This window comes from Typopeltis vanoorti, chromosome 21, assembly GCF_054136105.1.
Source record: "Typopeltis vanoorti isolate ZY-2024b chromosome 21, IOZ_Tvanoo_1.0, whole genome shotgun sequence".
Classification (NCBI taxonomy): Eukaryota; Metazoa; Arthropoda; class Arachnida; order Uropygi; family Thelyphonidae; genus Typopeltis; species Typopeltis vanoorti.
The window spans coordinates 81072683-81098193 of record NC_143569.1 but is presented as its reverse complement, the minus strand read 5'-3'; the positions used below and the strand labels follow the sequence as shown (position 1 = coordinate 81098193).

The following is a 25511-nucleotide window of genomic DNA, read 5'->3' as shown; positions in this document are numbered from 1 at the left end:
GAATATTTATGTTAAAATGTTTCTAAAAGAATTCTCTCATTTAAGATGCTGCAGTAATTATTTTTTAAAAAGGAAAATGTAGATGGACATTGATCAGAAAAATAAATTCATAATCAGAAAAAAAGTATGATAAAAATTTACCATACGATTAATGAATCATTGACTTTTATTGCACCTATCCAAGTGGCATGTACTTAGGGAGGAATGAAGTTTATCAAAGGAGGTATCGAAAAATTTACTTTTAAAAATTTGTTGGGTATATGGCAACAACATAAAATTAATTTGAAAAACTTATCTAGTGTTCTCTGTTCGTGTGTTTGAATACAGTACTTCAAGAATAAATTGTTCCTACTCATAATGCCTTTCGAAGTTTGTTGCTGAATGTTGCACACCGCGACGAAGTATTCGTAGAGCTCCTTGTGTCTAGGAATCTAGACAATATTCTCTCGCTTTTTTCCACCTGCTAAACCATCCATCAGTTGCGGTGAAATTTTCTTTGCCCATTGATTTTGCAGGTTCTTCTGCTTTTTGATTATCAAAGGCCCATTAATCGAAGCATTATTTTCAAGAACATTACTAAACCAAATTTGTAATGCTGATTCAACTGGAGTTTCCTCACCAGATCGGGCTCTCTTCCTTTCCATGTTCTCATTAGTAAGAGCTGAAGTTTCAATGTTTGATTTGTTTTTTAAGATCTTACACAAGAGTGGTTGTGAAATTTTTAAATGTATAGCCGCACTACGCTGCCTCATTTTGGGCAACTTGTCATAGCACTCCAAAATTCTTTGCTTTTCTTGAAAAGATAAATTGTTACGTTTTTTACTTGCTTCTGCTAATGCTTACTGAAGAATAAGATTAAAAGAAGATTAACGCAAAAAAAGTCAGATTTCGACAAATGTTTTTGTCAAAATTTTCTCTCACGCGCGCACACACACACACACACACACACACACACACACACACACACACACACACACACACACACACACACACACACACACACACACACACACACACACACACACACACAGAGAGAGAGAGAGAGAGAGAGAGAGAGAGAGAGAGAGAGAGAATAGGGAAAAATGGTTGTTAACTAATTTCTGAAATTAGTGTGTAAACTGCCCTAAATTCCTTCAATGTCAAATTGTGTTTTAAAAATGTTCGTGTAACGTTTCATATCCTTGAATCCTCACGAATCTCTCTCTCGGAGATTCTCAGTCACAAGCAAATCACGTTGCAAAGTGTGTATTATATAAAAGAAATTGATGAATTTATTTGTGAAGAGTCCCTAAGGGCATATAGAGAAAAAATCATGCTGAACAGCTTCTTCTCAAGAACCCGTTGAGTGTGGTCGGGGTAATTTTTGGAATTAAGTATTTTTAGATCCACTGTTTACAATGTCCTTCAAAATATATTGCGGTAAGCTTTCTAAGATTACAGATCATTCAGCATATCCCGAAAGTGATAAACAAGTTCTTTTTTTTAAAAAAAATTCGCTACGATTAAGTAGGAAAAAATGGAAGAAGAGGACAATTTCTTCGACAGAATCATATTTTCTCTCGAAGCAATTCCACATTTCAGGCAGTGTAAACGGGAATAGTTATCGAATTTGGGATTCCACTTTACTCACTGAATATAAAGAATCTTAAAGAAATTGCCTCAAAGTGAATGTGTGCTTACAAACACAAAAGGTAAACCCTCCCCCCCCCCTCCAAAGTAAGCAACAACAGCACTAATTTTTATATGTAAAAAAAATACTGCTTTCCACAACTTGGGGAAGGACATCCTGATATCATTGTACAGCTAAATATGGCATCCTAACATTTTGTAATTACTGTGCTTGTATTTTTGGATACGCGTTTCCGGAACAGCTGATTAATCGGGTAGAAAAGGATTAAAGAATTAGAGACCACACGTTATAGTTACAATTACTTCGAAAATACTGGAAGGGAAGTGTTCAGGTTCTATGAATTTGTTCACTTCAAGCAGAAAAACGTTATATTTCAAACTATTCCCAATATTTATTACTGATTATTTTAATTTTTTTCAATAGACATTTCCTTAATATACTTAATCAATGACACTATTTTTATTATTTTTTTTTTTTGCACTTGGGTTTTATGATATACAAGCATGCATCGGGAATTCATAGTGAATTAATTAAAAATTGTCAAGCTACTTCAAAGCGACAAATCAGAACTTAATTCATTCAGGAATTAAATTCTTTTATTAGATTTCATTATGAAGCAATCTTGAGCTAAAATTTTAACTTTTATTATTTTAAAACCAAACAGCTAAAGTACCCTCTTATAGACTGGCAGATGCAAAAGAGAAAAAAAAACCCGTTGTGATTCCATAAAAAAAATATTATTTTGGCACATTTAAGCCATTCAGCGAACAGCTGAAATCACAAATAAAAGTAACTTGTTTCAGTATCCACAATGACAGTGATCTCTCACTCAACTACGAGAAAGGTAAATAAAATCCATGATTCTTCTACGAATTCTACTGTTCACCGAATCACATACTTATTAAGAACAGATAAGTATGAAGGTAAATTGAAATATACCTTCATATACTCGAGATTTATTTAATAATAGAATGTGTCCGCCATCACTTTCTTGCAATATGATGAAGACGATTTCATAAATGATTCTGTAAGAAACGTGAAGATCCTCCAATGGCATTGATTTTCGCACATCCTTTTCCTTTGAATGGCATTTCCTTTTTCACTATAGCATGGGATTCGTGGTCGAAGGTACCAGTCGACCAGGCCTTTGTGTATTGTTGATATCGGTCCATCCATGACTGAACTTCTCTACCGTCAATTTACTGTCAGACGTGACAAACCATTTTCGGTACAAAGAAGTCATCTACTGATAAATATATATATATTTTTTTTGGGACATTGTTTGGAAAGATGCAAGATACAGTGCAAGTGTCTCCACCTGCTGGGAAGTGCTAAAACACATGAATGACTCATCTTTCCTTTGTATATCCCGAAATGTTCATATTCTCCCATTGTAATTTTTTTTTTTTGAATAAATATAATGAAAAAAAAAACGAAATCATACAAAATGATTACTCTTGCATATAACTCCAAACAAATCCTAGTTATATTTTAAATTATAAATAACGTATACTTCAGTGTTTACTACAAAGTAATTCTTACTCTTTAACCTATGAAGGCCAAAGGATGGCAACTTCATCGATATAGGCAATATTTTCTACAATCCTTTATATAATTTTAAACGCATAACAAAAATTATAAGTAAATCACAGATCGTATAATGATTAAATCTAAGTTCATCACAAAATGTTGCTTACGTTTTGGATGGTCCAAAATGTAAGCAACATCAAATGTCAAGAATTAATTAATTTCTATATTTATCTTTAAATTTATTTAAAGATAAATTTAAATTTATCTTTAAACCTGGTTTTTATTAAAAATTTAACTTGTTTTATTCGATATTTATTCAAACATTTTAAATGCTAATATTTATTTAGTTATTTAATATTGATCAAAAGGTTAATAACTAAATAAAATTTAATTATATATACCTTTAATAATTTTTAATTTATTAGTTACATTTTAATTTTATAAATTTTATTATTATTTTTTAAATCATTAAAGCAAAAATTAAACTTTTGTATGAAGGTCTCTTACAGGGGGTCTGTGAACATGCCAGAAGGCTCTTTCTTGGCTTTCTAGGATTACTTTATCAGTTTTCTTCCTTTCTTTCAAAAGACTAAATATAAGAAAGGAATAACATATCGTTTAGTGGTAATATTTATATCCTGCAATTAAATAAAAACCTATATTAAAGAACCGAATAACATAATCAGTTTTCAATACAAAACAAGATGGCGATCGCAGAATTGTATTGGATCCAGTCACATTAAAGTCGCCACGAATATTCATACATACGTCCCATTGATTTTCTGGTTTATTGTGTACTTCATATTGCACGACATCGATAGAAATAATTGCATCTTAGAATTCAGCAGTATGGTACCCTAGTGAAAACAAAAAAGAGTAAGCATAATCTAGATAACGGATATTTCAGTGATAAATTTTATATCCTGGAAGAATGGAGAGAAGATCGGTTGTTTCAAATAATTGGTCAATGGCTTTTGATTTGTGTTTCGTGCTACACTTCCTCGGTGTAGCACGAGACCATGTTGCACAAATATCCATGAAAATGTTTAGGAAATAAATTGAGAGCTGTTGGAAATCCTGAATGTTGTCCGAATCTCTCTGGATGCGACTTTTCAGATGTTCGGTCATCTGAAACAGACACAAATGATGATCATTCAAGATGGAACATGAGATGGGCGATTGGATGAATCCAAAACCTAAAGAATTCCTCCAGGAAACATTCAGTGGGATGTACGGTTATTTTTTGTTATTGGATCCAATACAATTCCGATAATCACGCTCGAGAAGTTTTCACCGAACCACTCACATTAAACGATACTTACTTCGCTTGTTCTTCAGCTTGGAGATGAATATATTCCCAATTGTGGTGCAGTGATTTTTTTAATCTTGCCATGGCTTCCTACAGGATGAATTTCAAACATTAATAATAATAATAATAATAATAATAATAATAATAATAATAATAATAATAATAATAATATAGCGTTAATTGTACAGTTCATTGGTGAAACTCTCTTTGATAATCCCAAGGCCAAACAACAGTACTAATTTTTCTCACGTGTGAAAATAAAATCTCGTGCCATTTTTGAAACCTAAATTTGGTGATTCGGTATTTTTCTTTCTTTCTTTTGCTTTTAAATTTAGAATCCTGGGTAAATTCCGTATATTTCATTTCTCTCTTATTTTATTTTATTTTTTTATTTTTGTTTGGTTTTCTTTCCTTTTCAGGCTTGTCAATTTGAATGATCTCTTCAAAGTTCAAATTACATTTTGGGAGAGAACTTTTACTTGAATATTTCTCACAGATTTTCAAGATTTTAATTTTTATATTAAGTTTATTATTATATTTTAATAACGGTATATAGTTTATTTAATATAATTTGATTTTTTTTAAAAGAAAACTATATTTACAGAAACTTCTAAGTCAATTTCACGTAAAAGCAATTAACTCTGACACTTGCAATTGTGGGTGACCCAGAAATATATTTGCTTGAATGTCTCGCATTACTATCCTTTGCCTTCCACCTCTCCTTGGCTTGCCCTGTTGGACATTGAAAAGTTCAGAGAGAGAGAGAGAGAGAGAGAGAGAGAGAAAGGGTGGGGGCATGGCCATTTCCATTTAAACCTTCTCAACCATAATTTTATTATGGTTGGGAAAGCTTCAATAATAACAACACGGCGAAGACAAAAATAAGGCGCCAAAGAAAAGCAGGAAACATAAAACTTTATTTATATTTTCAAATGGGTTTTCAACTTTTCCTGTTTAAATGCGCTGATTACTATAATAGCTTTTTTCGCAATGCAAAAAATTGGAACGTATTGTGAGTTTCAATTTCAATATGAATTCCCTTCCAATTTTGAAATCTAAGCCATATGCTTTCTCTTTCGCTTCCCCCCTCTGAAAGGTTTCGGCTCCTTCCTTTTAACAGAAAATTTTCTTATAATAAAAAAAGAGTAATCATGCTTGCGACTGCAGACTGTTTTAGAGAGGGTAATGAACAGGACGTTTTATAAACTGCGCATGTTTGGTTTGTTACACTGATTGTAATGGGGTATTGAAATAAATATTTTATAGACTTGATATTTCATAGACTTATTTGTTATTGTTTTATTTTTATTTTTATAATCTCATATATAACGTTTCCTGTAATACTAAAATAAAGAACCAATAAGCTTCAGTTCAGTGATGCAAAATTATAAAAATCAAGTGGATATTTGGATCCAGCATTATTTCAAAGTCGAATTTAGAAACGATGAAAGTTTCGTAAAAAATAAGTTGACCGGAGAGCTTATGGGAATACACTTACCGGCATTCACGAGTTGCCTTAGTATGGACCACTTAGAAGATATAGGCGCCGCCCAAGAGTCTATATATTCGCCTTTTATTGGTCCATTTTGATAATGTTTCACTGACCTGACAGCTGTTTCGAACTTCTTGGTTCTGTTCTCCTTAGGTAGAAACCTTAAGAGAGCAAAAACCCTCGTTCAGTACTAAGGAACTCGAAGTGTCAGAGAGATGTCTTTTTCGTAAAAACAATTACTTTCGGTGCGTAAAAGCGATTACTAAAATAAGAAAAAAATGCTAAAAAAAATACTAAGGCAACTCGTGAATGCCGAGGAATGTATTTCCGTAAGCTCTCTGGTTACCATAGTCTCTACATTCGGCTTTGAAATAATGTTGGATCTAATATCCATTTGACTTATAATGTAATGCTTATTGAGAAAGAGAGTCTAAAAGGCTTCACTTCGGAGAAGGAAATTAATAGGGAAAAAGAGAGGCTCTCTTTTTCGATAATTACAGTTACGCACCGACCCAGAGTTCACTTATGAAAAATACATTCTCTCTCTCTCTCTCTCGCACGCACGCACACACGCACACACACACACACACACACACACACACACACACACACACACACACACACACACACACACACACACACACACACACACACACACACACACACACACACACACACACACACACAGTATTGCTATGGTAATAAATAGAGTTTTTGCCCTCTTAAGGTCTCTTGTTTGGTCTCTAATGAGAACCAACTCGAATCAGCTGTCACGCCAGTGAAACCTGAAAACACTAATAAAAAGTTTATACGATAAACTCTGCGATATACGGATTCGCAGAGCTCGTGTCTTTTAAACAGTGCAACTCAAGGGCAACTTCAATGCCGAGGGTTGTGTTCTCAAGAGCTCTGTGGTCTTTCTTTCGAAACAAATTTTCTATACATTTGACTATGAAATAAGGCTGGATTTATAATATCTCCTTGGTCTATTCGTCTTGCAATATTATATAATATTTTGGGGAATTTTTATTTTCCATATAGTGTAGCTATGGTGTAACGATAAATAAATTTGGCATATACAAAAGTCAGTTTTGAAAAGGGATCATTAAAAATGTTTGTGAAATGGAAAGAAACGTTGTGCCCGATAGGATTAAAAAAAAAAAACTGTTTTAGACCTCTTTTTAAAATATTTACGCCTGTTTATGGTAATTAATCGTTTCATAGCATTTACATTTTTATGGATAGATGTATAAAATTAATTTATTCCTCTTTTAGAGACGATCTAACATAGGATGTTGTACGCATATCGGTCACTGAATTAGAACCTTTATTTAATACAGGGGTTTCCGTATAGGCATGCGACCACCAATAGCGATACTCTTCAGTTCGGCGAGATATGGGTCGGTTTGGTTTGGTTTATTTGAATTTACATCCGAAGCAACTCAGGCAATGAGGCCAGTGTTATGTCTGTTAATTGCGTGTATTCTTATGGGCGGTTTGCCTACTTTGCGGGATAAAAAAACGAGTTTCCGGTTTTTATGCCACCTCAGTATGAAACCAGCACTAGGGGTCGACGACAGCCTTCATTAAATGCTTCGGTCAATTGCTGCACAGGAAGTTCTGTTTGTCCATACAAGAATTCTCAGAAGATGGCGATCTAGTTTCTGACAGACTGTCTTAGGACTACAGTTATGTTTCTTAGACAAGCAATGTGGGTTATTTTTCCACTGATTAAACATAAGGGATATCTCACCTTTTGAGAAACCAGTCACCTCTGTTGTTTTCAAATCGCTGGTCCAGCCAGACGCTAAGCCCTTTATCAAACTCCGAAAGATCCTTTGTTTTTCCCATTGTGATAAACACCATTGACTGACCAGGAACATTCTTAAATAGTTGCCTAGAACACGTGACCAAGTATTTTGCATGTACGCTGCGTAAGCGACGTTTACATACATCTGCATAAAGTTTTCTAATTCAGTGGCCGGTATGCGTATTGCTGAAATTCTGTGATATAACAAAAGATGGGCGGGCCTACAGTTTAAAGAAAGAGTCCAATTATAAGCGAATTTATAATTTCCATCAACACTATTACCTATAAGAAATCATAACTAGTATATGAAAATAAGATATAAAGATTACCTGTTCATAATCTTCTAAAGTATGTTTCTGTTTATTCTTCAATGCTCGTTTTACGAGGTAGATTGCTGGCCGAAAAACAAGATTTATTTTATATTATTATGGATATTAAATGCTGCATTTACATAAGAATTATTTATTAAAATTTAATTACGTCTTGCGTGATTTACGCTTAGCAGTTCCAGAGATTTAAATTCGTAATTAGGTTCATTAAGGCAGTATTTGAGAAATTAAACCATCAACGCTTCCCTGACGAAGTAAACAATTAAGAAGAGATACGACACATGCCGTCAGTCGCAACTGCGTAATATTGGCTATTGACCGAAACTTCCAATCACAGCTCAATTAACTGTCTGCTGCTGCTGGCGGATAATCACACAAGCGTGCGAGGTTTGTGCTAAAATTATTGGAAGTTGAAAATGGAGGTTAGTTTGCCATAATTTTGAAGAGAGAAATTTATGGGAATCAACTCACCATATTCTGTATTGTCAGGTTGATGGTGGGAGGGCCAGAAAAATGGACTCTGAAAGATAAGAAAAAAAATCAAAACAATTAAAAAGAAAGATAAAAAAAGTGTCTTTATTTTTGTTTCTGAAATAAAAGCAAGCTATTTACGAATAATAGCTATTAGGATACTAAACGATCGATTTAATATTCTCATCAGATAAAATTAATTTTTTGTGTGACCCCAGTTTACTCTTTCTGGTCAAAACTAATTGCTTCATGATCAGTTATCTTACCTGGAACCTGTAAAATGTGCTGTCGTCTTTCAGTACAAGGGGTTTGGTTTCGCTAACTGGGAAGAAGTAGCCATGCTGGCACAGAAGATTGGCTAGGTGAAGTGCTTCTGCTGCAATTGAAAACATTTTAAAAGTTTTTATTTAAATTACTTTAGAGGTTTTTAAAAAATAAACCATTTCCATAAACAGGAAATAACTTAGACAATTTTACCATACTAAAAGACTAGTAATTGATACTAATTCTCCGTCCTACATGTCTCTCGTCATCTAAAATCTCCGCCTATTATCCTCCTCCTCAATACCCCCCCCCTCTCTCTCTCAGAATCCTGTATATGGTTCGATCCTTTTTATCGTATTTTATTTTATTTCTTTAAACAAGAAAAATAGAAAAAATATAATACGTAGATGCATACCATTCCTAAAAGCATTGGACATCTTATCAAAACACATATGATGTAAAGAATATGCAAACAGAGACTATGCAAATGAAGTAGATGCCATTATAGGAAGATATGTATATAACATCTTCACTTTTGTAAAGGTATGCAGCTAATTTTGTGCATTTTCAGTCCTTTTGTGCTTCAAGCAGGACTCAAAGCAGTTCTGCTTGGAGAATGAGGTTATTTTTCCATGACACGTTTAAGAAATACATGGAAAGTTTACCAAGAGACTAGTAATGCGATTCGAAGATAGGCCTATATCTTATTAAAAAAGTAATGCTTCGTAATTTGTTTGCATCTCTCAGCCTGTTGTAATATTTTTGACAACACAGTGTTCGCACTCATAAAAATTATTTAGACGCTCCAACAACAACAACAGATTCCTTGTCAGTTCTGACTACATGCCAATTCCATCATAGGCGTGCTTCCCTCATCTTCTCTGGAACTGGGGCAACACCAAGAGTTTTTCGGAAGCCATCATTGGTAATATGGTCTAGTCGTGTGTATTCCAGTGTCCACCGGAGCATCCGCATCTCCATGACATGTAGTACCTGTTCATGCTTTTTTTGTTACAGACCAGCACTCTGCTCTATAAAGTTCAATAGGTCAGATGACTGTGCGATACATCTTGGATTTGAGACGCCAGGGTATTTTCTTGTCACACAGGACTCTAGTGACCTGGCGCCATTTCAGTCAGGCAGCACCAATAAGCGTTCTGACATCTGGGATGTTACTACTATCAGACGTCACACGAGATCCAAGGTAATGAACGTTAGAGGTCTTAGTAAGAATTATGATTCACAAAATAAAAATAAGCCAAGGAATTTATTTTTCTTTTACGCACAGTTAAATATAATCAGTCCGCTTGTTACTGCAAATTTGCAATGCCTTCGCATTTGTTTAATGAAGTATAATGAACAATTTTGTCCATACTGTATTATAAAAATATTAAATAAAATGCCATCGAGATAAGATTATAGAAAAAAGAGAAAAAAAAAACAGACGGTGATCAACTGCGTTTTATATTTAGCAATTAACAGTTTGACACTCAGTTTCTCCAGTTCAATGCTGTTAATAGTCACATTAAAACGGCAAGAATGCACTTGGAATATATCAATAATGTCACTGTTAGGTTTCCTAATTAGACATATCAATCAGTTCATAATTTTAGATTTTAAAGTTCCTTATACTTACAAGTATCTTCTATTTTCAGCTTGTCCATCAACCAGTCAACTAGATCGTTACCTGAAATTAAATTGTCTCTCATGTAAAATCAATATATTTCTAATTTGTTACTGAAAAACTAATATATATATATATATATATATATATAACTACACCATCAATAACAAAAAGACTACAGGCTCCCAAATGTCCGTTGTCTTTTGCTCTTGGCAATAATTTACTTTTATCCTTTATTTTGATTACAAATATTTACAATTTTCGTTTCTTGTATTTCAAACTACTTCAGTCCTTCATTGGCATAAAATCTCATTTATAGAAATTAATAAATAAATAAAAGGTGTTAGCGGCTGATTACTTATTGCCCAGAGGGAGTAAGCAAAGCCGCTTTCGCTATATTTAACTTTTGGAGACTGAGAAGTCAACTGCCGCCATTCGTCAATTAGAGATAGCTGACCCAAGAGGCTATCAATGATTTTGAAACGGCATATGGCGAAGATAGTACGGCAGACCACTACTGACATCATCTGGTGATCCGTATCCTAATGGAATATATTAATGTTTGAGTTCTGTTAGTTAATCTCTGTGTTCAGACATCAACTAACTTGATAACTGGTAGGAGAAAGGCTTAGAAAAAATTCCTCTAGTCGGCGACTAGAATCGAACTTATAATGCTCTTTCTTCGGGCGACCTAGCGCTTAGGATGCAAATTCCATTATCACAGGGCTGCACTGACCTTTCTAAATAGAAAATCAGTCCTGTTATTACTATTATTATCATTACATATCACGTCAGTCGATCCGCAGCTGGCCACTGCATAATTCACACTTAACCAGAGTTTTTATTTGTTAATTGGGGACATTCTTGAAGGTTTGACTGTTTTGCAGGAGGGGAGGGGGAATTGCTACCTAGTCGCGTACAAATTTACGTTGCTATCAGTTATATTCATATAACATTATTGTGCGCGGTGACTTATAGTGCGCGTGCAATATAAGTAACTGTTAATTAAGGGTAGAGTACATTCACGTTCGTGTTACGTCTCTCAGAATGTTTACGAACATAAATGTTTTTTAACTGCAGAAAGAAAACGAAAAGTTTTGTGCGCTTGAAAGTTTACCAGTTTACAGAATATGTACTCAAATTAATTGACTATTATCATTGTTGTTGTTGTTGTTGTTGCACGGGTATCTCTGTGGAGCCCCGAAAACTCATCGTGGAAAACCCGAACTATCCATACAATATCTATCGCACCTCTCCTTGAACCATTTAACAGATAAAGCACTCCCAACTAATTCTGGCAAACCCATTCCATTCATTCACCACTCTCAAAACTAATTTATTATTAGCACTCCTTATTTATCAATTTATTCATTATTTATTAGCATCCCCAAAACCCTGCTGTTGAAAATATTGTCATAAAAAATTATATCCAGGGGAAAGAAAATGTTTTTGTTTCGCAATTTATAATTATTCAGTTAATCAACCGAAAGCATATTTTTACTTGATTTATATTCCATCTTAGTATGCCAGAAAATTTTACGTATAATATATCTCAATATATTAAATTACGATTAATACGTGACACCTCCAAGGACTCATCGTACGAGGGCATGGCACTCCATATACCGACCTTCCAATATTTAATTCTTTATCTATATCCAACACAACGAAACAGCGTGTTTTCTTGCCGATTTTCGTGTATGTTGGATGAAAAACCCAAGTTTCTGGGGTAGGACCACTGCTTCCCCGTATGACTTTGGCTATCGCACTTTTAGTTGAAAAAGTTCATGTAGATCTTCCTCTCGTAACGACAACAATCGAACTCAGGTCTTTTTCCAGTTCAAAGAACTCTTTTGTGCCATCGTTCTTCCAACTGTGCTACGGATGCGCTATATAATTATATAACGTAGCACATTAATCATCAGTTACACAAACTCATATGATGAGTTTGTTTGTATAAACCTGGCTTGTAAATTCTAATAATTGATAATGTTTTTAGCTACTGGGAAAAAAAAAGAAAAATTGCACATAATCTTTCTAGTAACTTTCTAGTATCTGTGTAGTATCTTCCAAGTAACTTTCTAGTATTTACTCCGATGTCCACTAGATGGCAGTGAGAGCGATGCTTACTATTTTATTGAAAATGAATATTATAATAAATAAATTCGTTTTTAGAAATAACGCATCTATCTGTACTCAAATGAAGTAGAAGGTTTTCTTACCTACAAAGGCACACGGTATTGAGGTGAGAAAGAGCTTTTGACTTCTTACGGGTATTCCTGTCTCTGGATTCTGCATCTCACGAATTAATTTCTCCATCTAGTCCAAAAAAAAAAAAAAAAAAAAATCGTACATTAAAAGAGTATTTAAATGTCAAAATGTAAACCTTCCAACGAAATCACCGCGATAGTTAAGATTAATGTTTCACGAAGCGAAGTGGAAGCCAATAAAACTACATCATTACAGTTTTAATGAAACTGTTAACTGAATATTACTGCTCTTATTTCGGTCCAATTACAGCTATAATAGTATACGTATAGATGGATGCTCACACGAGAAGTAAATCAGTCACTTCTCTCATTGATGAAAAAGGTTATTTCCCTAAGCGCTACAGTAAATATTTGGATACTAAGCAGAGGTGAAGCATATTGTGAGAGCGATGGGGTTGCTAGGCAACATCAAACGTGGGCGCTACTGGAGAAAAGACTCAACTTAAAGAGTAGGTAGGAAAAAATGCGCAGGCTGCAAATCTCAAGAATTTCTGCAAATTCTGGATTAGCATACTTTGCAAAAGGTCACCAGAACTAAGGTCTAATATTACTGGAGATCATCTAAAGACTGTGCGAGATTGCTTTTCTTGCATTTTTGAATAATATTATAATCGATATTTCAGAAACTATTTCTAGAGTAGAAAATAGTTATTTTTTTCTCTGTAAACTATAAAAATGTTTTTTTTTTAAATGCTTTGAGCTCGCCAGCACGCACACACACTCTTTCTCTATTGTTAAGTATCGCACCGTTTGTCCTCAGCTTTAACGTTTTCTGTCAAAAACATGTGTTTATGGTATAACAATGTTACTTTCCCCAGTAGAGGTCACATCGATCGAGCCAAGGAGTTTTCGTGTTTTTTTTAATTTATTTTTTATTTTTTATTTTTTCGCATATCAGCTTCCGGCAATGGCGAGGTGAATATAGCCCTTCTGGGTAAGAAAGAAAAGAAAGAAAGAAAAAAGCTTTTTCTGATAATTTTATGTGGCATAGCTATTTGTCATCTTGATCTACCCCTAATGGTTTATCTCGTTAGGAAGCAAAATTAACCACAGACAGATTCTGTTGAATATTGGGAAGCTACTATTTTGGCAACACGCCAAAATCTTTAAACGTGAGTGTGAAAGTTGGCTATCGTGTTGTTTTTGTGCTGCATCTACAAATAGTAGTTATCGATAGCATTTTTGTTTGAATGGTTCATTCATAACGGAGGAAAAAAGAAAGGTATACATTTTCGGAGATCACTAAGAATACTACAGAATTATTAGAATTATTATATATTTATTTATTTATCTTTTGATTATACGAACATCAGTGCCGATAAGAGATCTGTAAGATCACCATCGAATTGATTAGCGGTATTTAACAATTTCCTTTGGATTCGATTTAGTTATTTGATTTCCATGTAAAATCAAAGTAATAAATAAATTGAATCCGATAGAAATTGTCACAGAGCGCAAAGCTATGATAATATTCTGCTAAAGTTAGAATAAATAAACAACTCCACCATAAATCAATAAAGCTGTTAATCTGAGATGATCTGACTGTACAAGACTAATTGCACGGTTTTACATCAGGAGTGGCCGGTGAAAATTTTAAGTGGGAGTACTGCACATACAAAATAAGAAAAGTAATTCATTTTTCCTAATCAGTAACCAATTTATTAATAAGTAAATTTACATATTAAAAAATTTGCTTTATTAAAAATATTATTTGAAAATAAAATCCTTATCTATAATAAATAAATAATTATGTTATTTTAACAGAATAAAATAAGATTTACCAAAAATATTTCACCCTCACCACGAACACACACACCAATAATAAAAGTTTCGTATCTCACAAAAATAACGCGCGCAAGCATACGATTTATCTGTAGCGACACTGCTCAACGAGCAGTGTCGGATTCACTTGTTACGTGCAGTGACAAGTGCAAACGAATATCGACGAGTCTAGCCGAAACTGACCGAACGTGATAATTCCGACACTGCGTTAGATCGCAGACCATTTGTTTCGTAATCTAAAGCGTTAATTGAACAATTCCAATTATTAACTATTTAATCAATGTCGAAACAAAAGCTGTAACCTTTAACATGTTGTATTTCATTTATATAATGTCGTAAGCATTGTTATTATTTATAAACACAAACAAAATTAAATTTTTTCATTTTTTCCTTGTGGGTGTCGCAGTGCTTATGTACAAGCCGCCACTGTTTTACATATATTGCAATGACTCTTTTAACTATTACAGTCTGTTGTTTAGGATCACTCCAAATTATAAATCTATAAACTGAGTTTTTATTCTGTCTGGTAACTATATTTGTTTCTCCGGCTGGTTGTCTGTTTTGTAAAGGGAAAATCCAGCGTCAGAGGAATGAGACCAGCTATCTCATCTTTACTTGAAAAATTCGTATAACGATTCCTTACGTTCCAGAATCGGATTCGAAACCGGATTTTTCGAACCAAACGGAAGTTGCTATTTCAATTATTTGAGGAGCCTCAACTGCAAGTGTAATATTTATGTGAAGGAGAGCAACTATTTGACGGTTTTGCATCATTTCGTGGATTTTCAGTTCAATAACAAGAAATGAACTTATATGTATTTTTTCTGAATCATGATAAAAATTAAAAGAATAAAAAAAATTCCACTAGAAAAAAAGGGTCCATCCCCTGTTCACGATATGAAGAACCTTTATAAAGGATTTCTTTCAAGTGAAGATGATTTAGCCAGCTTAATGTGGAATTGGTAAGGTTATTATCCTTAAAAACAGGTTAATCAGCCGAAGAATACACGCAATTAAACACAATAAACCGGTTTCCTAACTATAATTTCTTCGGTCATAATTCTAATCGACTGGTTTTCCCTTTCAGTCGTTTCCGGCCGTAGGTGACTTTGCAGGCATTGCCCACAAAGTATTCCTCGTGAAATATTTACAGGGTGGTTCACCATTGCTTTCCCCACCCTCCAATTTTATCCGGGTTCGGGGCAGGCATATGACTGGGACGTATTCCTGACTGTAATCCGTGTGTGTTCACGGGGCCGGTTTGCCTGTTCTGGGGAACGAAAAACCCGAGTTTCTGATGAAAAAAAAACCCTACATCCGTATGAGACCCGCTAACTTACCTTTAGTGGAAAGAGACCAGGTTCTTCACGTCACGGACGGGAATCGAACTCAGGTCTTTCTGACCAAAGGGCTTCGTCTATACTGACTGAGTTACCGAGGCTCCAATTCTAATCGAACTAAGCTAAATCCTCTATTTCCCAAAAATTGCAATGCATAGTTCTTTAATAGATTATAATCATTCCTTACCATTTATCATCATAGTTATTTCTGCCCATTTTGACCTGGACTGCGCATAGCAGTCCAGGTCAATTCTTTACAAAAAGGAAAAGTAACTCTGTAATATAATGTTTCACTCCACTTTTCTTATCACCTTGGAAATATATTCCTTGAACTTCAATTACACGAGACACTCAGTCCTATAAACCAGAAGAGAAACAGTAAACCATTGATTAGCACTACGAAGAGATACGTTATATGTATCGAGTAAGAGGAAAAATGACTATGTTAGAATGATTTTAACACTACACTTTCATTGCCAAACTGAAAATTGGAATTTTGTGTGGTGGTCAACTTTTTTTTATTTTTTTATTTAGTTAACGACTTCCACACGATAACGCGTAATCGGCCGCTCGGTGAGAACTCGCATCACGCGATATCACGTGATTGGCAATGAACGTGTTAAACAATGTTCATGGCAGAAAGGTGACTGAATCAAAAGAAATAGTTGAGTTGCTGAGTGATTGGTTTGCAAAGGGGTATCATCCATGCGATTTTATAGTTGCTGATGTTACAGAGATGCATATCAACATTGAGGTAGATGAACAGGAGGCGTTCAGCATATTAAAAATATGAATGGGAACATAGAAGTGGGACTGGATGGCATGGCAGCAGCTGAACTACATGAATGTGCAAGAGAATTGGCATTGCCTCTGACGAAGTTGTTCAATCAGAGTCTCAGTCTGGCAGGGTTCCAAGAGAGTGAAAAGAGGGTAAGATAGTACCATTGCATAAAGGTGGCTCCAAGACTGAGGTAGCAAACTACAGACCAATTAATACCTCAGGAGTGGTTGTTAATGTTTTGGAAAAGTTGGTGAAAGGTAAAATATGACAGTGGGTGGACAGGGATGCGATACTGTATAGTGGGGCAGCATGACTTTCTAAAGGGGAGGTCCTGTCTAAGTAACTTAATCACATTTTGTAATATAGTGACAGCAGAATTGGGTAAAGGTAATGCCACAGTAAGATACTGCTCGACTTTGCCAAGGCGTTTCACAGAATACCACATGGAAAACTATTGCAAAAGCTGGAGCAAATGGAAATGGATATGAGGCTAGTTGCATGGAAGGCGGCGGGGGGGGGGCTGACGGACAAACACCAGAGAGTAGTTTATGGTGGAGTGGAGTCTAAGAGAATAATATTGACTAGTGGACTACCTCAGAGTTCTGTATTTGGGCCACTACTCTTTAATTTGTATATCAATGATATAGGGAAAGATTTAAGAAGGCAACCTTTTCAACGTATGGTTGAAAATATTGCATACGATGTATCATATGGGTAGGTATCATATGAGTGCAGGACATGGGAATAACAAAGAGTTAAAATTCAAAGGACATACTGCAAAAGTTGATAAAAGAGTTTAAAGAATTAGTTGGATGTTGAAAAATACTAAGTAAACACAAGTAAAGATAAGGAAGTTATTATCCTTCTTTATAAGGCTATGATTCGGCGACATTTTGACCACTGCGCACATATTTGATGACCTGAGTTTCTTGGGGACCAGCAGAAGGTCGAATGGATTCAGAGACGCCTCACCAAGATGGTAACAGGTCTGTTGAATACTCCCTACGAGGATACGTTGAAGGTTTGTGGAGAAGAGGGGGACATGATAGAAACAGGCGGAGAAGAGGGGGACATGATAGAAACTTTCAAGATATTAAAGGGGTTTTATAAAATTGATGCAAGTGAAAATTTTCAATATATGACAGATCAGAGAACTAGGGGCTATCCGTGGCAGTTGTGTAACATTGTGGTTAGTAAGAGTGTGCGGACCAGAGTTTTAGCGTGGAGAGTGATGAGTAAGTGGAATCGATTGCCAGAATTGGTTGTGAGTGCCCTGACAGTGAATGGATTGAAAGAGAGGTATGATAGGATTTGTGTGTATGATGGTTGATTTGGGTCTCCCCCGATGAGTCTCTGGACGCCATGGAGATGCCGTAAGGTAATAATAACAATAATAATACCTCTCAAAAAAAGGCTTCCATATCAAAAACGTAGAAGTTGATGTTGATCGCTTTTTGTAACTATGAGAATGGTATATTTACGCCAGAAGATTCTTCATGTTTTTGCATTATTTTCCACAAAAACAACACTGGATATATAAAAAATTACTCTAACGCCTTTTTAATTTTCAAAGGAAGTAGGCTATTGTTATTGTTGCTGTTATGATTTTGGAGTGACGGCCGAAGCAATTAAGGCAATACACTGACCTCATAGTCCATTAATCGCTTGTACTTTCTTCTAGATGTTTTGCTTGTATTGTGGAAAAACTCGAGTTTCACGAGAAGAAAAAATCCCTTCGCCTCAGTTATATGAGACCGGCTAACTCACTTTCGGTTAAAAAGCTATTGTAAAGGTTCTTCGCATACTATGTGGGCGAGGAATTCTATCCCAGGTCTCTTTCCAATCAAAAGGGTTAGGGAGTAGGTAAAGCTCTTATATCTCTAACTTTTTAGAAATCAGTAGGCAGCCAATACCACCCTAAGGGTGACACTGGCTTCCTACATTCACCAAAGGCGAACTCATAGCTATCGATTATTTTAGGCATTGGGCAAGAGGACGGCAGACAGTTGCTGCCATCTCGTGATCCTAAACCCTAACTTGTATTGTTTTCTACAACAGTATAAATTCGGGAACCGTCGGTATTGGTATTATGGAACCAGAAACGCTGTCACAATATGCTACAGAGATCTCTATCGAATCTTTATATGACATTGAATAATATTTCTTACTCTATTAATTCTGAAATGTGTCCATTTTATTTTTCAATGTGCACAATTTCATAGATTTCGGAGATTAATGGGATGCGAAATTTATTCGAAAGCAGTTTTTATTTGAAGCTGAGTGACAGTTGCTCTCCAATAGGAAGCATATTCTAAAAGGATTGAATTTATACATAAGAAGTATAAGGGAATGCAGAGCTTTGTAAATGGTTATTAATTTACTGTTACACACTGTCTAGAAGAAAGACCGCTATCTATTCGATTTTTCAGACGGTTCCCGAATTAAGCCATCATTAGTGCAGTTCGACCTTAACATATACACTGTTGTAGAAAACAATACAAATTAGGGTTTAGGATCACAAGATGGCAGCAACTGTCTGCCGTCCTCTTGCTCAAATCTCCATGTTCACACTACCCCCATTCATATACAGCATCATCTGTCTGCTAATAGTGTTTTTTTATCTTTCAATTACAAGGTTATGTGAAAAAAAAATACGTGCAACCCCAGCATGAGATCGGCTAACGCACCTTCAAGTGACAAAAGGCCATATAAATATTCCTTTTGTCGCTTCGAAAATTGAACTCAAGTCAGTTCCAGTAGAAGGGAACAATGTCCCATAATTCTTTCAATTGTATTACGGAGGAAACTTAATAATACTTAAATGTTAAAACAGAAAAGAAAAAGTAAACGAAATCGTGGTTGTAGTAGGTACTAACGACTTAACTAGCGATAAGTTCAGTATGAGAGAAGACATGAAATAGTTGTTGAAGTTACGAGAGTGAAAATCGTCAGTATTTTACCTCGCTATGATAATAATGAATTAAAAGAAAGGCTATGATGGCAAACAGTTCAATGCGTAGACTGTATAGAAGGGATGGATGTGAGTTTTCGAGGGAAGACTGGATTTGTATAAGAGAGACGGCCCACACCTAAATGCGTTTGGTATCAGGAGTCTAGAAAAAATAATAACTGGTATGCAACCTAACACAGAGATTCAGAGAAACTAAATTATAACGGGAGGAATGGTGGAAATATAAATGTAAACTCACATTCTCACCACAATGGTACATAACTGTGTTAATGACACGAATGGGCTTTGTCATGGAAATATTGACGAGGAGAGAACGATTTCGACTTTGTGTTCGTCCAGTTCGGACCCATCAAACGTGTGCAAAGATGTATACATGTATAAGGCATCAGAGAAGAATAGAGATCTGCAAGATGTCCAACTGTGTCAGGCAGACTGCAAACAAGAGTAGGCAAAAGAACATGCAGGTAGATTATTATGTCTGCACACGAATGCTAGGAGTATCAGAAACAAAGGGGTAAAGTTTGTTGCCTTAGTCAATATGTTAGGACCTAAGATTGTAGGCATTAGTGATACCTGGCTATCAGAATCAGACCTACTAACTGGTATCGAGTGTCATGGGTACAGCATTTTTAGGAAGGACAGAGTAGATAGGAGAGGAGGGGGAGTGCCGATAATAATATCGGATGACATGAATTTAGTTTGAGTCGAGATCTATGATAGCAATACTTCTACTAACAGTATTTCACATGGCAATAAGTTTGAAGCCATCTGGTGTGAGGTGGAATCCAACAAGATCAACTACATAGTGGAGTGTTGTTACAGACCTGGTGGATCGGTTGCTAGTGATGGAGAAATGTCGCCAAATAGAAAAGATGAGCGCGAAAAGAGTAATTAATCGGAGACTAATTATCGAGGTATTTATTGGATAGCTGTAGAATCTCAGGAGAAGAATGAAAATGCATTTATTGAGCTATTAAGGGACAATTTCTTCAAGCAGCATGTGACAGAAGGAACTCCACGAGGTCAGAGAGTGTTAGATTTGATTATAGTGTCAGTAATCATGCAGTACTCACTTGGGAAGTGACTAAGTTTATGAATGTTCCATTCAGAAAAGTTTACATGGTGAAGTAAAAAGCAAGAAATTATGACCGACTGAGGAGTATACTGAGTTCAATGGAATGCGATTGGTTACTGGATGGGAAAAATATCGACACTGCGTGGGAAGCATTTAAACAATACGAAGAATAAATAGGGTAGGAGTCAAATGGGTGTGTAATCGTATAAAGCAAGAGATTCGTAAGAAAAGGATAATGTGGAAGAAATACCATGTGCATAAGAATGATGTACTTTATGAAAGTTATAAGCAGAAGGCTAGAATAGTCACAAGTGTTTGTACAGAAAACAAAGTTTGAGTATGAAGAGACACTGGCTCTGCGTGCTAAAAACAACCCACAAGAATTCTATCGACATACTGCATGTAAAAGAAAGAACGAATATGAAAGAATAACTCTTCTAAATACAGATGGCGTGAGGCTTGCAGATGCAGAAGAGGTTGTTCAGTTAATGAGTGCCTATTTTGTTAAAAGCTACCAACCGGATTTACGCAACAGAGAGCTCACTGTTACCTCTTCACTAGATGAAGAAACGCAGGTGTGTGAGGCCGAGGTATTAGAGCTGTTCACAAATTGAATAATAATTCAGCAATATGGACTGATGGAAGATCAGCACGTGTGCTAAAATTGTATTCAGCTGACTTCCATTCCTTTGACCAGGGTGTTTAATATGAGTCCTAGAACAGGGACGATTCCGCAGGAATGGAAGGGAATGTATGGTAATTCCATTGCACAATGGTGGTGCAAAGACCGATGTGTCCAACTATCGAACAATTAGTATCTCAGGCGTAGTGGTGGTGAAGATTTTGGAAAAAATGGTCAGGGCCCGCATTCAGAAATGGGTTGACAGTGAATGTCTACTTTGCAATGAACAACATGGGTTTACTAAGGGAAGGTCATGTTTTAGCAACTTATATTCTATAATAATGTTACCATTGAATTAGACAAGGGGAATGGATACACCATGATACTTTTGGATTTTGCTAAGGCTTTTGACAGAATACAGCATGGTAGACGGTTGCATAGATTGGAGAATATGGGTTTGGATTATAGAATATTAGCATGGATAAGAGGATGGCTGACTGACAGATATCAAAAAGTGGTATATGGGGAATGTGGATCTGCAATATTTAAGGTAACCAGTGGTGTACCAGAACGATCAGTACTTGGTCCAGTGTTATTCAATATAAACATTAATGATATTTGGAAGAAATTGACGAGCGACATACAGCTATTTGTTGGTGATGTAAAGATAGATAGGGTAATCAGAAATGCTGCTGATATGCAGTACTTGCAGAATAATTTGAACAGGCTGGAATTGTGGGCGTGAGAAAATGGATGTCAGTTCAATCTCAGTAAATGTAAGGTCATTCATTTCGGCATGATTAGGTATCCAATGTCATTTTATATTGGTGGGATTATGCAAGAAAAAACTGATAAGACTAGGGATCATGGGGTGTTGATAGATAAGAAGTTGAAGTTCAGAGGCCATTTAACAAAGATTGCAAATACAACTCAAAAGATAATTGCAGTGCTGAAACGAACATTCACATGTAAAGATAAAGATGCCATTTTTCCTCTTTACAAGGCCTTGATAACACTTCACTATTCTGCACAGGTCTGGTCTCCTGGTTTCGTTTTGTGATTCTGATATAGTGGAGAGAGTACAAAGTAGAGTGTTAAAATGATATCAACAGTTTGTGGAATATTGATTATGAAGACAAATTGAGAATTTGCAGACACTAGCAAACAGGAGAAAGAGGGGTGATATGATTGAGTCTTACGAACTTCTGAAAGGGTCATACAAGATTTCAATTGATGGAATTTTTCAATTTATGGAGGGTGAAGAAAGAACAAGAGGGCATCCTTGGAAACTTATAATGAATGCCGCTAAAAAGAGGGTGAGGGCTAAATTTTTCTCTCAGAGGGTGGTGCGTGATTGGAATGGATTGCCATTGGATGTTGTGAGTGCAAGCAGCGTGAATGAATTCAAGAATAAATGTGATAGCTGCTGCGTGTAGTATTTTTTGGCTTCCCTCGATGAGTCCCTGACTCGCTGGAAGTCGCTCTTAATAATAATAATAATAATATGGATTAAAGAGATATTACACTATTCAGAATTTTATATATTATTTAAGCATAAGACCATCCACCTTATCCTGAAAAAGGTACAGTTACAAAAGCCAATCTGAGAAGTTTGTGGATCTGAAAGGTCTGTAAGCGTAAGCACCTCGGAATATTATTATTATTATTAATATTTATACATATTTGGAACCCCGGTTGAACCAATGCTTTTAGATTCTACATATAATACCTTTAGTGTAATTCTGAAAAAAAAATTAAATATATTTATTCTGAAAATAAATAAATTTTATGAAAAAAACCTAACAAGATTTTACTCAAAAAAAAAAAAAACACGTTTCACGAGTTTTATCGCTTAAAATGATTCATATGTGAACTAAAACGTCTAATTAGTGTCTACTGGTGGTGCATTTAAATTCGACAGAGTGACCATTATCCTTTATGAAATCAGTAAATAGCATAGTGAATAACTATTTAGTCTACAACACGGTTTTATTAATAATCATGCGACATAGTTTGATATTTGAATTACATACGTTAACTAGGACTAAAATTATACCCAAACCTCATATGAGCAAGAAAGAAGGTCAGAAAGCTACGTATTCCATTTAGGGAGTATACTTTACTATCTTGTTATCCATAAATTCCATAACCTCAATGAAATCTTTTCTAAAATAGAGTGCTTATTTGTTTAAGCTAGTTTTCTTCAGCCAACAGAATTATTTTATTCTGCCATCAAAACGTGCGGTTTACAGTGAGCAGAACTTGATGATATTAGCATTGTTTCTAGATTTCTTTGATTGCATTTCAGTCACGTTACTGTCTGACAACACGAAACAATAATGTTTTGATTAGGTAGCTGTAGTAGTCGTGCTGTTGCCCTAACATCACATTCACTGTTATTTGATTACTTCGTCTGTGTGTTTTCTTTCTGCTCTCCAGCAGTTTCACCAAGAAAGAAAGGGAAGTTAATAGCAAAACGATGCCTTTTTAATAAAGCACGAAGCCTTCCTCCCGAGCAAAAAGCATTAGCCTGAGTGAAGAAATGATGATACGCTTTTATGCCTCGTTGCACACGTATCTAAGCAGATCAAAGCTCAATTCTTGTGTTTATATTTCGGTCGAATTGACAATAAAGACACCACATGTGATGAAAACAGGCATATCCATTTCTGCTACATGCTATTCTTTTAATTGCTTGCATTCCTTGCTATTTATTTCGTTTTTCAAAGTTATATTGTTTGGTTCACCAACTTTAGTTGAATACCTCGGTCTTCGCCTTCTCTATAAACAAACGAGAGAAAAAAAAAACTAAATGAAACTTTTAAGTTTCATATATTTCCATAATATCTCTTATTTCTATAACTAATCATGCTAAATTGAAGCCTTTAGGATCTTTATAGATTACAATGTTTATTATTTTTCCTTCAGAAACTGACAAAAAAAAAGTTTTCTGTGTTTGTCGAATATGTTAGAAAATGTGAACATTCCCCATCTGGGTTGTTTCGCCATTTGAAGAGACATATCCACATTTTTTAAGTATCGAACGACAAGCTTTTGAATGTCCAGATGCCGAACTTATGGTCGAATAGTAAAGAACTAATTTCACGTAAAGAATAAAGTAGGCACATCAAAGATGGCTTCACTACAAAAGTTACAAGATATAAACGCGAGCTACGGTTACTATGGAAATGCTGAAAAGCAGATGGTAATAGTTTATTGTAGTTTCGAGGTATGTTGAATAACACACAGAGCTCGCATATATTTAAACACAAAAATGCTGCGATTCGGAGCAAGACGTGCTTATGTCAGCATTTTTCGTTAGCTGGTTCATTATGTTAGATAGCGGTTATTACAAAAGAACAGCAATACAATACAATATATTATTATAATTATTATTATTATAAAGGTGTCAAAAGACTCATTGCGGGATACCCTACATTGACACACTAACCATTATTTACACAATACCTATCATACTTCTCCTTAAATTCATTCACAGACGAAGCATTAACAACCACCTCTGGCAATGCATTCCACTCCTTCACAACTCTCCAAGTAAAAAAATCTAGTCCTAACACCCTTGTTAACCACACTCTTAAACAATTTCAAGGAATGGCCCCTCGTTCTCTCCCTTCCTGAACTGGTCTTAAAAATGTCATCAGCATCAATCCTGTAAAATCTCTTCCATAATTTATATGCTTCTATCACATCTCCTCTCCTACGTCTATCAGCTAGTTTTTGGAGCCCACAGATCTTCAATCAATTCTCGTAGGGACATCCCACAGACCTGTAACAATTTTTATAACTCGCCTCCGAATCCTCTCCACCATTTCTTCATCACCAAGAAATCCAGGTGACCAGATCTGTGCACAATAGTCAAATTGTGGTCTTATTAATGTCTTATAAAGTGGAACGATAACTTCCTTATCCCTGCTTCTTAGTGTGTTTTTCAACAACCATGTAATTTGATGTGATGTTTTGGCAATCTTTGCAATATGTCCTTTTGTCCACAATAACTCCCAAGTCCCTTGCCTCGTCAACTTCATGCAGTTCAGTTCCATCAATATAGTAAACAGCATGTGATCTCACCCTCCCGAAGTGCATCACCTTACACTTAGCCACGTTAAACTGACAGCCATTTACTTTAGTCCATACCGCCAGCCTATTTAAGTCATCCTGCAAGATATCTACATCACTTTCATTGACTATTG

The 25511-nt window shown here is 35.4% G+C and overlaps 1 protein-coding gene across 1 annotated transcript in view; it reads right to left on the bottom strand.

The window, feature by feature from the left end:
• Positions 1–25511, bottom strand: part of LOC150095039 (regulator of G protein signaling 7-like) — an 80419-nt gene that overhangs the window by 25190 nt on the left and 29718 nt on the right. Inside the window, exons 2-8 of the mRNA XM_090411179.1 lie at positions 12682–12778; positions 10472–10522; positions 8838–8959; positions 8572–8620; positions 8101–8165; positions 4483–4559; positions 3668–3749 (exon numbers count right to left, since the gene is read on the bottom strand). Coding sequence (XP_090267305.1) covers positions 3668–3749; positions 4483–4559; positions 8101–8165; positions 8572–8620; positions 8838–8959; positions 10472–10522; positions 12682–12778 — 543 coding nt within the window. The remainder of the gene's footprint in view (positions 1–3667; positions 3750–4482; positions 4560–8100; positions 8166–8571; positions 8621–8837; positions 8960–10471; positions 10523–12681; positions 12779–25511) is intronic.